Below are 15,036 nucleotides of genomic sequence, written 5' to 3'. Positions count from 1 at the left end.
TACGTCATATAAAAGCGTATATAAGGCGTATATAAAACGTTTCTTGTCCAGCACTCCCGATAGGTGGCGGTGTTGAAGTAAAAATAACAACCTTTTTTTTATCGCTTTGGTACTATGTACGTGGTACATTTTCACAACTTTTAGTATAAAACTCCAAACTGGTCACACTTGTAACGCAGCCAGTCTTTCATTCAAAATCTGTCATTCATTTGGATTGTAAACACCTCTCACCACACAACAATTGATTCAACATAAGTTTATTGTGAAATGTAATGAATGGTTTTGGTGATTAAACCAATACACAACATAATGTGTTTCCTTAGAAGTGCTGAAATATGCTAGTACTGTAAATTACACATTCTTCAAATTGTTTTAACCAGGCAAATCAGTTAAGAACAAATTCTTATTTACAATGATGGCCTACCCAGCCAAACCTGGACGACACTGGGCCAATTGTGCACTGTCCTATGGGACTCCCAATCATAGCCAGATGTGATACAGGCTGGATTCAAACCAGGTACGGTAGTGATGCCTCTTGCACTGAGATGCAGTGCCTTTGACCACTGCGCCACTCAGGAGCCCATTAGTCAATACACTTACATTGCCCAACAAAATTGACAGTAAATCTATAATTTCCATAATATCTATTCAATGTGTCATCAAAGGTGTGATCAATGAAAACAGTCTCTACAATCATTCATGAGAAAAAAACATACTTTTCCAGATGTAATTGCAACATAGGTGTACTGTCTGTAATCAAATGTAAGAAAATATATGAAACAAATGAAATTAATTAAAATAAAACATAACATTTAACACTCATTAATTTTCATCAAGCCTGTCTTGAGCATTTGGCCATAAATTCTCATCCACATCACAGGGAATGTCTTCCTTGTTCACACACCGCAGGAAAAACCTTATGGCATGACAAATCCAAGCTTGACATTGGTCTGCAATGATGTCATCGCATGCCTCATCCATGGCCAGGAGGGTGGAACCACAACATCTTCCTACCAGACCATTTTCAGAGATAGCTGCACACATGGAGATGTTTCCCCCACGTTGTCCAGGCACTTTGACGGTTACACATTGGTCGATGAGGTTCCGCCCATGGCACCGAGTTTTGGCAGGGTTGAAGCCTGCTTCATCAACAAAGATATACTTGTGATGGTTCACAGCAGTATCAAGCACCATCACCCTCTAAAGATATATTTTGGTTAGTTATTTTTACAGTATAGTTCTAATAGGATATTGTGAGGTAGCATGAACATCAAATAGTAACAGTAATACCTGAACATAATCGGCCCGCAGTTGTTTCACCTGGTTGTTGTTTCTCTCAAAAGGCGAGGAGTCATCATGCCAGGTAGTCCTGAGGCATGGTCCTAGGGCTCAGGTCCTCCGAGAGAGAGAAAGAGAGAGAGAGAGAGAAAGAAAAAGAGAATTAGAGAGAGCATACTTAAATTCACACAGGACACCGGATAAAACAGGAGAAATACTCCAGATATAACAGACTGACCCTAGCCCCCCGACACATACAGATAAACTACTGCAGCATAAATACTGGAGGCTGAGACAGGAGAGGTTAGTACAAACCTGTTTTGTGTGCCCTTAGGCCCATACTCCACTACCACATATCTACAACGAAAAATCCATGTGTACGTGTGTATAGTGCGTATGTTATCGTGTGTGCATGCATGTGTCTGTGCCTGTTTGTTACTTCACAGTCCCCGCTGTTCCATAAGGTGTATTTTTATCAGACAGAGGGACCACAATGGAAATAAGTCTCAGACTTTATTGTGATATCTTCGATGATTTTACTAATGTGCATGTAAGGCTTTTTCACGTTTTATGTGTGCTTGGTTTTTTAGTTTTTTTAATGGTCGATTTAATAAACTCAACTAAAAAATGGAGCTCAGATACCAGCCAATTTAAAAAATATATATATACTGTATATATACTGTATATGGTGACCAATTGTAGTTACCACTGTGAAATCAATTAGCAACAATGAGTAGTCATTATGTATGGTTATCATACATGTAATTTAGATGTTTATACTTTACAAACACAAACACATTTTATTTCTGTAGTTTTCAAAATCCATATACAGTTTAAGCCGGAAGTTTACATACATTTAGGTTCAAATCAAATCAAATCATATTTTATTTGTCAAATACACTTGGTTAGCAGATGTTAATACGAGTGTAGCGAAATGCTTGTGCTTCTAGTTCCGACAATACAGTAATAACCAACGAGTAATCTAACCTAACAATTCCACAACTACTACCTTATACACACAAGTGTAAAGGGATACAGAATATGTACATAAAGATATATGAATGAGTGATGGTACAGAACGGCATAGGCAAGATGCAGTAGATGGTATTGAGTACAGTATATACATATGAGATGAGTAATGTAGGGTATGTAAACATAAAAGTGCATAGTTTAAAGTGGCTAGTGATACATGTATTACATAAAGATGGCAAGATGCAGTAGATGATATAGAGTACAGTATATACATATACATTATATTAAGTGGCATTGTTTAAAGTGGCTAGTGATACATTTTTGATCAATTTCCATAAATTTCCATTATTAAAGTGAACTGGAGTTGAGTCAGTATGTTGACAGCAGCCACTCAATGTTAGTGGTGGCTGTTAAACAGTCTGATGACCTTGAGATAGAAGCTGTTTTTCAGTCTCTCGGACCGAGAGACTGATGCACCTGTACTGCTTTGATGCACCTGTACTGACCTCGCCTTCTGGATGATAGCGGGGTGAACAGGCAGTGGCTAGGGTGGTTGTTGTCCTTGATGATCTTTATGGCCTTCCTGTGACATCGGGTGGTGTAGGTGTCCTGGAGGGCAGGTAGTTTGCCCCCGGTGATGTGTTGTGCAGACCTCACTACCCTCTGGAGAGCCTTACGGTTGTGCATCTGTAGAAGTTTGTGAGTGCTTTTGGTGATGAGCCAAATTTCTTCAGCCTCCTGAGGTTGAAGAGGCGCTGCTGCGCCTTCTTCACAACGCTGTCTGTGTGGGTGGACCAATTCAGTTTGTCCGTGATGTGTACACCGAGGAACTTAAAACTTACTACCCTCTCCACTACTGTCCCGTCGATGTGGATAGGGGGGTGCTCCCTCAGCTGTTTCCTGAAGTCCACAATTATCTCCTTTGTTTTGTTGACGTTGAGTGTGAGGTTATTTTCCTGACACCACACTCTGAGGGCCTTCACCTCCTCCCTGTAGGCCGTCTCGTCGTTGTTGGTAATTAAGCCTACCACTGTAGTGTCGTCTGCAAACTTGATGATTGAGTTGGAGGCGTGCATGGCCACGCATTCGTGGGTGAACAGGGAGTACAGGAGAGGGCTCAGAACGCACCCTTGTGGGGCCCCAGTGTTGAGGATCAGCGGGGTGGAGATGTTGTTACCTACCCTCAGCACCTGGGGGCGGCACGTCAGGAAGTCCAGGACCCAGTTGCACAGGGCGGGGTCGAGACCCAGGGTCTCGAGCTTGATGACGAGTTTGGAGGGTACTATGGTGTTAAATGCTGAGCTGTAGTCAATGAACAGTATTCTCACATAGGTATTCCTCTTGTCCAGATGGGTTAGGGCAGTGTGCAGTGTGGTTGCGATTGCGTCGTCTGTGGACCTATTGGGGCGGTAAGCAAATTGGAGTGGGTCTAGGGTGTCAGGTAGGGTGGAGGTGATATGGTCCTTGACTAGTCTCTCAAAGCAATTCATGATGACGGAAGTGAGTGCTACGGGGCGGTAGTCGTTTAGCTCAGTTACCTTAGCTTTCTTGGGAACAGGAACAATGGTGTCCCTCTTGAAGCATGTGGGAACAGCAGACTGGGATAAGGATTGATTGAATATGTCCGTAAACACACCAGCCAGCTGGTCTGCGCATGCTCTGAGGATGCGGCTGGGGATGCCGTCTGGGCCTGCAGCCTTGCGAGGGTTAACACGTTTAAATGTTTTACTCACTTCGGCTGCAGTGAAGGAGAGTCCGCAGGTTTTGGTAGCGGGCCGTATTGTCCTCAAAGCGAGCAAAGAAGTTAATTAAGTCTCTCTGGGAGCAAGACATCCTGGTCCGCGACGGGGCTGGTTTTCTTTTTGTAATCCGTGATTGACTGTAGACCCTGCCACATACCTCTTGTGTCTGAGCCGTTGAATTGCAACTCTACTTTGTCTCTATATTGACGCTTAGCTTGTTTGATTGCCTTGCAGAAGGAATAGCTACACTGTTTGTATTCGGTCATGTTTCCGGTCACCTTGCCCTGGTTAAAAGCAGTGTTTCGTGCTTTCAGTTTCGGCGAATGCTGCCATCAATCCACGGTTTCTGGTTTGGGAATGTTTTAAATGTTGTTGTGCGGCTCCTGACAGACGGGCGGCTTTGAAGGCTCAGGACAGACAGGCAGTTCAGACGGTGCTGGGCAGACGGATAGCGCAGATGGCACTGGGCAGACGGGCAGTGCAGGCGGCACTGGGCAGACGGGCAGTGCAGGCGGAACTGGGCAGACGGGCAGTGCAGGCGGAACTGGGCAGACGGCAGACTCTGGCCGGCTGAGGCGCACAGTAGGCCTAGTGCGTGGTGCCGGAACTGGAGGTACTGGGCTGGAGACACGCACCACAGGGAGAGTGAGTGGAGGAGGAACGGGGCTCTGGAGACGCACAGGAAGCCTGGTGCGTGGTGTAGGCACTGGTGGTACTGGGCTGGGGCGGGGAGGTGGCGCCGGATATATCGGACCGTGCAGGCGTACTGGCTCCCTTGAGCACCGAGCCTGGCCAACCTTACCTGGTTGATTGCTCCCCGTAGCCCGACCAGTGCGGGGAGGTGGAATAACCCGCACTGGGCTGTGTTGGCGAACCGGGGACACCATGCGTAAGGCAGGTGCCATGTATGCCGGCCCGAGGAGACGCACTGGAGACCAGACGCGTTGAGCCGGCTTCATGGCACCTGGCTCAATGCTCAATCTAGCCCGGCCAGTGCGGGGAGGTGGAATAACCCGCACCGGGCTAAGCACACGTACAGGAGACACCGTGCGCTTTACCGCATAACACGGTGTCTGCCCGTACTTTCGCTCTCCACGGTAAGCTCGGGGAGTTGGCAAGTCTCTTACCTGCCCTCGCCACACCCCCTTGTATCCCCCCCCCCCAATAATTTTTTGGGGCTGACTCACAGGCTTCCTACCGCGTCGTCGTGCTGCCTCCATTCACCGATATCCCTCCTCACACTGCTCCAGAGAATCCCAGGCGGGCTCCGGCATTCTCCTTGGGTCGATCGCCCACCTGTCGATCTCCTCCCACGTAGTGTAATCCAGACTCTGCTCCTGCTGCCGCTGCCTGTTACCCCGCTGCTTGGTCCTTGGTTGGTGGATGATTCTGTAACGCTCGTCCTCCTCCTCGTCTGAGGATGAGCAAGGATCGGACCAATATGCAGCGTGGGTTGAATACATAATGATTTATTTGCAAAAGACGAACACGAAGAACACTTGACAAAATACAAAATAACAAAACGACGTGAACAGACCTGTACTTGAGAACATAAAACAAGAACGCACGAACAGGAACGTATACACGAACGAACGAACGAACGAACGAACGAAACAGTCCCGTGTGGCACAAACACTGACACAGGAACAATCACCCACAAACAAACAGTGAGAACGGCCTACCTTAATATGGTTCTCAATCAGAGGAAACGTAAAACACCTGCCCCTGATTGAGAACCATATCAGGCTAATTGAAAATGAACCCAACATAGAAACACATAACATAGAATGCCCACCCAGCTCACGTCTTGACCAACTAAACAAAGACAAAACAAAGGAAATAAGGTCAGGAACGTGACAATATGAAAGGTATTTCTAGATGAAACCCTGATTAGGTTTGGTGAAAAATCAAGGCAAAGGGTGGCTGCTTTGAACAATCTCAAATATAAAATATATTTTGATTTATTTAACACTTTTTGGGTTATTACATGATTCCATTTGTGTTATTCTACAATGTATAAAATAGTAAACATAAAGAAAAACCCTTGAATGAGTAGGTGTGTTGAAACTTTTGACTGGTACTGTACATATGAAATGAGTAAATAAGTATGTAAACATTATTAAAAAGTGACTAGTGTCCCATTATTAATGTGACCAGTGATTCCATGTATATCCTTTTGGCCTTCCTGTGACATTGGGTGCTCTAGGTGTCCTGGAGGGCAGGCAGTGAGCCCCCGGTGATGCGTTGGGCAGACTGGACCACCCTCTGGAGAGCCCTGCTGTTGCGGGCGGTGCAGTTCCCGTACCAGGCCGTGATACAGCCCAACAGGATGTTCTCAATTGTGCATCTGTAAAAGTTTGTGAGGGTCTTCGGGGCCAAGGCAAATTTCTTCAGCCTCCTGAGGATGAAGAGGCGCTGTTGCGTCACCTTCACCACACTGTCTGTGTGGGTGGACCATTTTAATTGAAAATGTGCTTAAAGTTGTGATGATTTGTTTTAAGTTTTGTGCTAAGAGTTGTGAAATTTGACAACATACTTCTGAAAATTGTACCAAAGTGATAAAAACACATTTTGTAAAAAAGCAGGTAAAAAGTTGAGAAATACAAAATCCCTGTAAATCCCTTTTGAAAAAACTGTTAAATCTGAAACTGGATGTCACTCTGTGGCAGAAATTCAGTCTTTTTTATGATAGATGAGACACCGCTACTCATCCAGACAATAAATTATACTATTGACTCAATATGAGATGCTCCTGTTTTCTCATGCAGTGTACAGTACCAGGTAGGTAGTCAAGAGATCACCAGCTATTGTTGTATTGTTTTCTGACACGTTGGCAGAGTAATTATATGAGTGGATGTTCAGCCAATGCAATGTGTGTGTGTGTGTGTGTGTGTGTTTGAGAGAGAAAGAGTGAGTGAGTAAGAGAGAGAGAGAGAGTGTATGTACTGTATGTGCTCTGCACTGCACGCATTTAACTGCAAGTGGTTATATGTTTGAGAGACCTGACAGTGGAGCCTCAGGCTTGCTTGCGATCACTTGGATCAGGACTACAGCAAGAGATGCCTCTCGTTATGGCTCCTATAATGCACCCTTTATGCATCCTCATTTATATTTCTCTGACAGACGTCATAGGTAAGTCAGTTCATTTGAGTATCAATAATAGGATAAAAACTGTACAGACAGAATAATAATTTGATTTTGCCTGAATCTATGAATAATGTGCACTTCATTCTCATTAGTGAAAAGTGAGGAAGTTGAATCAAACTGTTAATGTATGGCACTTAAAATCATTACAGCTGATTTGTGATTACATACACGGATGGTTTGAATTGCCTGTGAATGTCTGCTAAATAATATATGAATTTCCCTCCTGAGTATAATGGGGCCATTGACACGCAGCATTACATTATACTTGTTTTGCGTTAGTCCATTAAGTATGACATCTCCCTCAAAATAGCGTTTTAAACATTAAGGTAACAGTAATTATGATTCTGAATATGAGTATCATACAATTAATCATGTATTAACCCATTTGGATAATAATTATATCTGTTACCTATATGGTTTCTCATCACCATCATTATTGTATGAGTACTGAATGTTAGTTTATGCATCAAAACAACAAAAGGTACCATAGAGGGTACAATTTGAAACACTGCCAAAGAAAATGCTTTTCACCACAGGAATAACCCTTCTGCTCAAAAATGATTAGTATTCATCATATGTATTATTATTAGTACATCTCCCACAGTAGATGAGAATCATAACTAGCTTATTGTATGCATAAATCCAACTCAACTCAGAAGCACATTCATTATTAAAAATAAACAGGAAAAAAACTATCTCCTGAGAATGAGTGTGGATGGAAGGTGATGAGGAAATTGTATCAGTGTGATGCCACACAGCATTCCTGAATACATTAGTGTCTCTATAGAGTAGACTCATTTAGATACAGATTTTGTTTGGATTCCCCTTGTCGTGTATTTTGCAGTGATTGTTTGCAGAATGTGAAATAGTGTTAAACATGGAAGGACTTGCTGTTGTTTTATGATAAGAAAAGCACTAATGTAAGACCCACATTTAGTAACTGCGCTGAACAGAAGCAATGTATGATTAAAAGAACCACATGTTTATGGAAATTAAACTGTTGAATGAGTTCGTGTGGTATCCCACTGCGCACACCCTGTCATTTCAACGTGGATAATTGGGTAATATTTGGTTGAGACTGTCACGACTTCCGCCGAGGTCGGTCCCTCTCCTGGTACGGGTGGCGTTCGGCGGTCGACGTCACCGGTGTTCTAGCCATCGCTGATCCTTCTTTCATTTTGTGGTCACGTTACAAATTGGTCACGTCACCCCGCTCCTCCGCTCTCTCCACTGGCTTCCAGTTGAAGCTCGCATCCGTTACAAGACCATGGTGCTTGCCTACGGAGCTGTGAGGGGAACGGCACCTCCGTACCTTCAGGCTCTGATCAGGCCCTACACCCAAACAAGGGCACTGCGTTCATCCACCTCTGGCCTGCTCGCCTCCCTACCTCTGAGGAAGTACAGTTCCCGCTCAGCCCAGTCAAAACTGTTCGCTGCTCTGGCACCCCAATGGTGGAACAAACTCCCTCACGACGCCAGGTCAGCGGAGTCAATCACCACCTTCCGGAGACACCTGAAACCCCACCTCTTTAAGGAATACCTAGGATAGGATAAAGTAATCCTTCTAACCCCCCCCCCCCCCTTAAAAGAGTTAGATGCACTATTGTAAAGTGGTTGTTCCACTGGATATCATAAGGTGAATGCACCAATTTGTAAGTCGCTCTGGATAAGAGCGTCTGCTAAATGACTTAAATGTAAATGTAAATGTAAAATTTTCCATTGGTTTTGTCTTTATTTTCTACACACTTGGTTTTCATTATCCAATTACATGTTCATGTATTTAACCCTCTGTTTCCCCCATGTTTGTTGTGCTTGTTTATTTCTATGTTCAGTTTGGTATGATGGCTGTTTTTTTTGACGGGTGCTGTGTTCACCCGTGCGTAATGTTTACCATTAGTTTTTTGGTCATATTTTTGGGTCATATAAGTGTATTTGTTGAACCGTGTGCCTTTATTTTATTGAGTAAAGTACGTTGCTCACTCATTTGGCTCTCCTGCGCCTGACTTCATGCACCAGCTACACTCACCGTCTGACAGAGACGTTGATCAATGAGATTACAACCTACAATCAGTGGCCAGTTGTTAGGTACACTACATACAGTCATGAGGTGGCCGGTAGCCTAGTGGTTAGAGCATTGGGCTGGTAATTGAAAGGTTGCTAGATCTAATCCCTGAGCTGACAAGGTAAAAATCTGTCTTCCTGTCCCTGAACAAGACAGTTAACCCACTGTTCCTAGGCTGTCATTGTAAATAAGAATTTGTTCTTAACGGACTTGCCTAGTTAAATAAATAAAAATGTTTGATTGAACGTTAGACTGGGCAAAATTAGTGACCTAAGTAACTTTGAGCATGGTACAATTGTCAGTTCCAGTATCTCAGAAAAGGCTGGCCTCCTGGGCTTTTCACACACGACAGTGTCTAGGGTTTACAGAGAATGGTGCAAAAAACATCCAGTCAGCAGCAATAATGTGAGTGAAAACAGCTTGTTGATGAGAGGTCTAAGGAGAATGGCAACAATCGTGCACGCTAACAGGCGGGCCCCAAATAAAGGCGCAGAACGGCATCTCGGAACGTACAACTCGTCAGTCCTTGTCACGGATGGGCTATTGCAGCAGACGACCACACCGGGTTCCACTCCTATCAGCTAAAAACAAGAAGAAGCGGCTCCAGTGTGCATGCGATCACCTTCACTAGACATTTGAAGAGTGGAAAAACATTGCCTGGTCTGACAAATCCCAGTTCTTGAATCATCAGGATATGGCAAATAACAGCATGAGTCCATGGCCCCATCCTGGCTGGTGTCAATGGCACATGCTGGTGGTGGTGATGTAATGATGTGGGGAATGTTTTCCTGGCACACGTTAGGTCCCTTTATACCGATTGAGCAATGTTTCCATGCCCTGAAGAATTCATGCTGTTCTGGAGGCAAAGGGAGGTCCGACCCGATACTGGATGGGTGTACCTAATAAACCAGCTACTGAGTGTATAATTCACCCACTCAAAAAGACAGCCAAAATTAGTTGAATTTTCAATGTGTTATCATTATGCTTTCAACCATCTGAAAGCACAACCAAATTCCAATGGATAAACAATGTCTGATATGTTGCTTATTTATACAACAGTGTTATCACTGTGCTTCATCTAATAGCAGAACCAAATGACCTGGATTGCAATTGAGATTACATGACAAGTACATGGTGCAAGTGATCAATGCCGTTCAAGATTCTGCACAGATTATTACAGCAATTGTGAAGATCTCTCCAGTCTTGCGAAAACCTATGCATACTATCTTGAACACGTACACTTCATATATGATTACATAAGAAGAAATGTATAGTTACAGTAACCTCAATGTGGCCCTGGATGTGGTACTCATTTTACAGTTGAACGTTTCATTAGTTTAAAAGCCTTAACTTTAGGCTATATACTGTATTACAAAAGTAATAGTGAATTGTGTTTGATTGACAATGCAGACAAATATCCATATTTGAAAGATTTTTAACTTCTGCTTGGATAGTTCCACTTGTGCCACTGACTTAGTCTGCCTTTAATTCCAGTATGTCTAGAAATGTATAATTTTGGATTCACGTCTCTATCTCAACCAATATATATAAGTTAAATGACAGGACAAAATCAAATCCAATTTGAAATGCACCTTTTACAGTTTGATTTGATTTTAGACATAAATCCAACATATCAATTATTAATTCAGTCACTGGCACAGATGGAACTATCCAAGCAGAAGATACATCTCCTTGTCGGTATTTGGTTGTGTTGACAACCAAACACAATTCAATATTTAAGTGATAATGCCCTCGAAGCCGGTGTTTGGAGGATATATTGGCACGGGTGTTGTTTCTTCGAGGGCCGGAAAACCATGCCAATATAGCCTCCAACACCAGCTTCGAGGGCATTGTCACTTTTATTCAATGGATTACCATATTAAAATAATGATTGACATATTTGAATTAAAAACGTGATTTTGATTAATTTATTTACGTCATTTAGCAGACGCTCTTATCCAGAGCGACTTACAAATTGGAAAGTTCATACATATTCATCCTGGTCCCCCCGTGTGAATTGAACCCACAACCCTGGCGTTGCAAGCGCCATGCTCTACCAACTGAGCCACACGGGACCATTTCATCCTTCCTCAAGATATAGTCTCGACACAAATCTAGGGTTGCTACCCATGCCGGCTGGTCATTCATTCTATCGGTTCGGTTGCCAGAGACACGACCCAGTCATTTAGTCTTTTTGTTCTGGATCTATTGGACGCGACCGAGTCGTTCGCTTTTTAAATGTTCTATTGTCATACTGGCTGGCAATGTTCTTATCCCTTGCTTGCTAGCCAGCCAACTACCGCTAACTTAGTCATGTCAAACAATGCAGCCAGAAAACTTCAAATTAGCTGCATTTGTTTAAGCTGTTTCTAGTGACATTTATTTGGATACATCCATAACAATGCTAATTCACCTGGCATAGAAAATGTGCTCTCTCATCAGGACACTGTTGTTCAGAGGAGCTAGCCAACAACACAGCTAACACAATCACTTCAAACTGAAGCTGGAAAGACTGCAAACTAGCTTCGTTTCATTTTAACTGTTTTCTATTGATATTTCTTTGTACATATCCATAAAAATTATGCTAATTCATGATTTTTGCGAAAAGCTGCCTGCCTGTCTGTCTCATCCCGACATGTTCATTACTATGCGACAGCTGGAGATCAAATTTTAATATTGAAACAATGTACAAAATGTCAGAGAGACAGCAAGGTTTATACAAATCTCCACTGTTGAAAACTTAATGTTAGTCTAAAAGAAATGTGAGATAATGTCTAGATGCTTTTTATAGTGGAGATCAAGTTTATAAATTGCCTGACTGGGCTGATGAGACAGTGTATTGCACAGTCAGATGGAACAGAGTAAGTCATTTTAAGATCATAGTTTTAGCCGGTGGTTACTTGTGGAATGGACACCGTCTAGAATGCAGTTTTACCAATCAACATTAGACACATCTGTTGTATAATATTAAATTTCATTACATTTGAAATCGGATTCTACCTACATGTGTATTTATCCTACTGTTTTTACCAAAACAAATGTTTTTAGTTGAATTCTGGATTTAATTGAAACAATTGTTGATGATCATTGATATGAGTGATAAAGTATGGTCACATTTAATTTGCTTTATTAAACCTACCCTTTGGAATGACTTCGATAGCAACAGGGAATCTATCTTGTTTTCAGTTGAGTTCTCTCAACAATCATTCTCACGATAGCACATTGGTAATAGTCGGTGACAAATAGCATAGCTAAGCAGGGCTTGGTTAAAACCTTGGCTGGGTGTCCAAAGGGTAGCTGTAGATTGATAAATTATTCTGTAGGAGGAGCTGCCCAGACTGATAGTGGATATAACGTTGAAGATCTGATGTTTTAGATGTACAAATTCAACATATTTTATACAAGGTTTGTCAATATTGAAATTTGGTTAGCATTATGAAATAATCCTGTGGTTGAAAAGTCACCCTAAAAACAACACTTCCAATCGACTTTTTTCAAATCCAATGTATTTTCCACGTAGCAATAGGTTGACAAATTATAATGAAATGACTGAGTCAAGCAGTTTGTGCAAAGTGGGATGTTGCTTGTGATTATGCAGAGCATCACATTTACGATGTGCATTGTGTGAAATTAAATGTACAGTAATAAACTGTTTGTCTTAATTCCTTTGGGTATCTCAGTTCTACAAATACAAACAATTTAACAGTAAAGTGAACTTGTATAAAGTGTTTTATTTTTTAATACACGTGTGGCAAACTGTTGTAATAATTTAGAAGAAAAACCTCCATCCCACCCCCGGAGCTGTTCCACTGCTACTATGGGGAATGTGGGGGAACGAAGGGGAACCTGCGTGACGTCTTGAGGCTGTGAGGTCACACGAGGGGTGGCAGATCAGTCAGTGTTCTAAGCACAGCTTCCATCAGTCATGTGACCTGACAGCATCTCGAACTCAGACATCTTGACAAGAAGGCAAAACTACCATCATTGTAACGGCAGCCTTCCTCCTCTTCGTCTGAAGAGGAGGTGTAGCAGGGATCGGACCAAGACGCAGCGTAGTTTGTGCTCAACATATTTAATAAAGACGATAAACGTGAACACTTACACAATACAAAAATAACAAACGTGGCAAACCGAAACAGTCCTCTCTGGTGAAACGAACACAAAGACAGGAAACAACCACCCACAACCCCTAACACAAAACAAGCCACCTAAATATGATTCCCAATCAGAGACAACACAAAACACCTGCCTCTGATTGAGAACCATATTAGGCCAAACATAGAAACAGACAAACTAGACACACAACATAGAATGCCCACCCAGCTCACGTCCTGACCAAACACTAAAACAAGTAAAACACACAAGAACTATGGTAAAAACGTGACAATCATAGATGTCATGTATCATCAAGGTCTTTGATGTAGGACTGTCTACTTGTTATATATCAAAAAGCCTGTTCATTTGTTTTTATTTAAATCACTGTATTTAACCATAGGCGCTCAATAAATGTCATGCATAATTTAGAATAAATCTATGGTGTCTATATGAAATTTGACACTAACAAATAGGTTCACTTAGCTGTTTCCTGATACCTCCAAGCAGGCCATATACAAAGCCATTATGCTCATACAATGTTTTCAGTTTTTCATACATTTTACATGTCATATTTCTCTGTATTTTCTATGTCAAATTAAATATTACAAGTTATTTTCCAATGATGCAAAGGTCAAGATAGATTAAACTTTTTAAAATTATTATATAAATAGTGACAAAAGGAATAAATACACAGTGAATAACAATGAGTGACAAGACTTTGTCCACATTTTATTGTGTAACAATTTTTTTTGTGTTACAGACATGAATTTAAAATGGGTTCAATTGAGAGTTTGTCACTGGCCTACACACACACACACACACACACACACACACACACACACACACACACACACACACACACACACACACACACACACACACACACACACACACACACACACACACACACACACACACACACAATACCCTAAAATGTCAAAGTGGAATTGTGTTTTTAGAAATGTGTAATAATGACTTACAAATGAAAAGCTGAAGTATCTGGAGGGAATAAGTATTCAGCCCATTTGTTATGGCAAGCCTAAATAAGTTTGGGTGTAAAAATTGTTTACCATGATTTGTAATAAATTTGCAAACATTTCTAAAAACATGTTTTCACTTTGTCATTATGGGATATTGTGTGTGGATTACAGAGGATTTTATTTTAATTTATACATTTTATAATATGGTTGTAACGTAACAAAATGTTGAAAAAGTCAAGGGGTCTGAATAGTTTCCGAAGGCACTGTAGATGTGTGAGAAAAAACACATACTTTAATACATTTTTATTTCAGGCTGTACTAACAAAATTTGGAGGGGTAAAGTGACTAGACAGACAGTAGCAACAGTGTATTTGGTGAGTGTGAAAGTGTGTGCTTGTGTGTTTGGCGTCAGTATGCATGTATGCACATGTGTGTGTGGGCCTATGTACTGTATATGTGTGTTGGGGTGTCAGTGTAAGTATGTGTGAGTAGAGTCCATTGTGTGTGAATAGAATCAGTGTAAGAGAATTAGAGAAAGGGTCAATGCATATAGTCCGGTTAGCCATTTACCAGTCTTGTTTAGCAGTCTCACGGCTTGGGGGTAGAAGCTGTTCAGGGTCCTGTTGGTTCTAGACTTGGTGTAATGGTACCACTTGTCATGCGGTATTAGAGAGAACTAGTGCTTCGGTGGCTGGAGACTGACCATTTTTGGGACTCCCTCTGACACCGCCTGATATCGCCTATATGACTTCATTATCTT

At 42.0% G+C, this 15,036-nt stretch overlaps 1 protein-coding gene across 1 annotated transcript in view; it reads left to right on the top strand.

Moving 5' to 3' along the window:
• The first annotated feature begins 6,976 nt into the window (after positions 1-6,976).
• LOC139535211 (relaxin receptor 1-like) overlaps positions 6,977-15,036 on the top strand; it is a 29,511-nt gene continuing 21,451 nt past the window's right edge. The window contains exon 1 of the mRNA XM_071334563.1: positions 6,977-7,124. Coding sequence (XP_071190664.1) covers positions 7,052-7,124 — 73 coding nt within the window. The 5' untranslated portion in view covers positions 6,977-7,051. The remainder of the gene's footprint in view (positions 7,125-15,036) is intronic.

The sequence above is a fragment of the Salvelinus alpinus genome, chromosome 1 (assembly GCF_045679555.1).
Source record: "Salvelinus alpinus chromosome 1, SLU_Salpinus.1, whole genome shotgun sequence".
NCBI lineage: Eukaryota > Metazoa > Chordata > Actinopteri > Salmoniformes > Salmonidae > Salvelinus > Salvelinus alpinus.
Note: the sequence above shows the minus strand (reverse complement) of the source record. Positions and strands in the feature narration are given on the sequence as shown.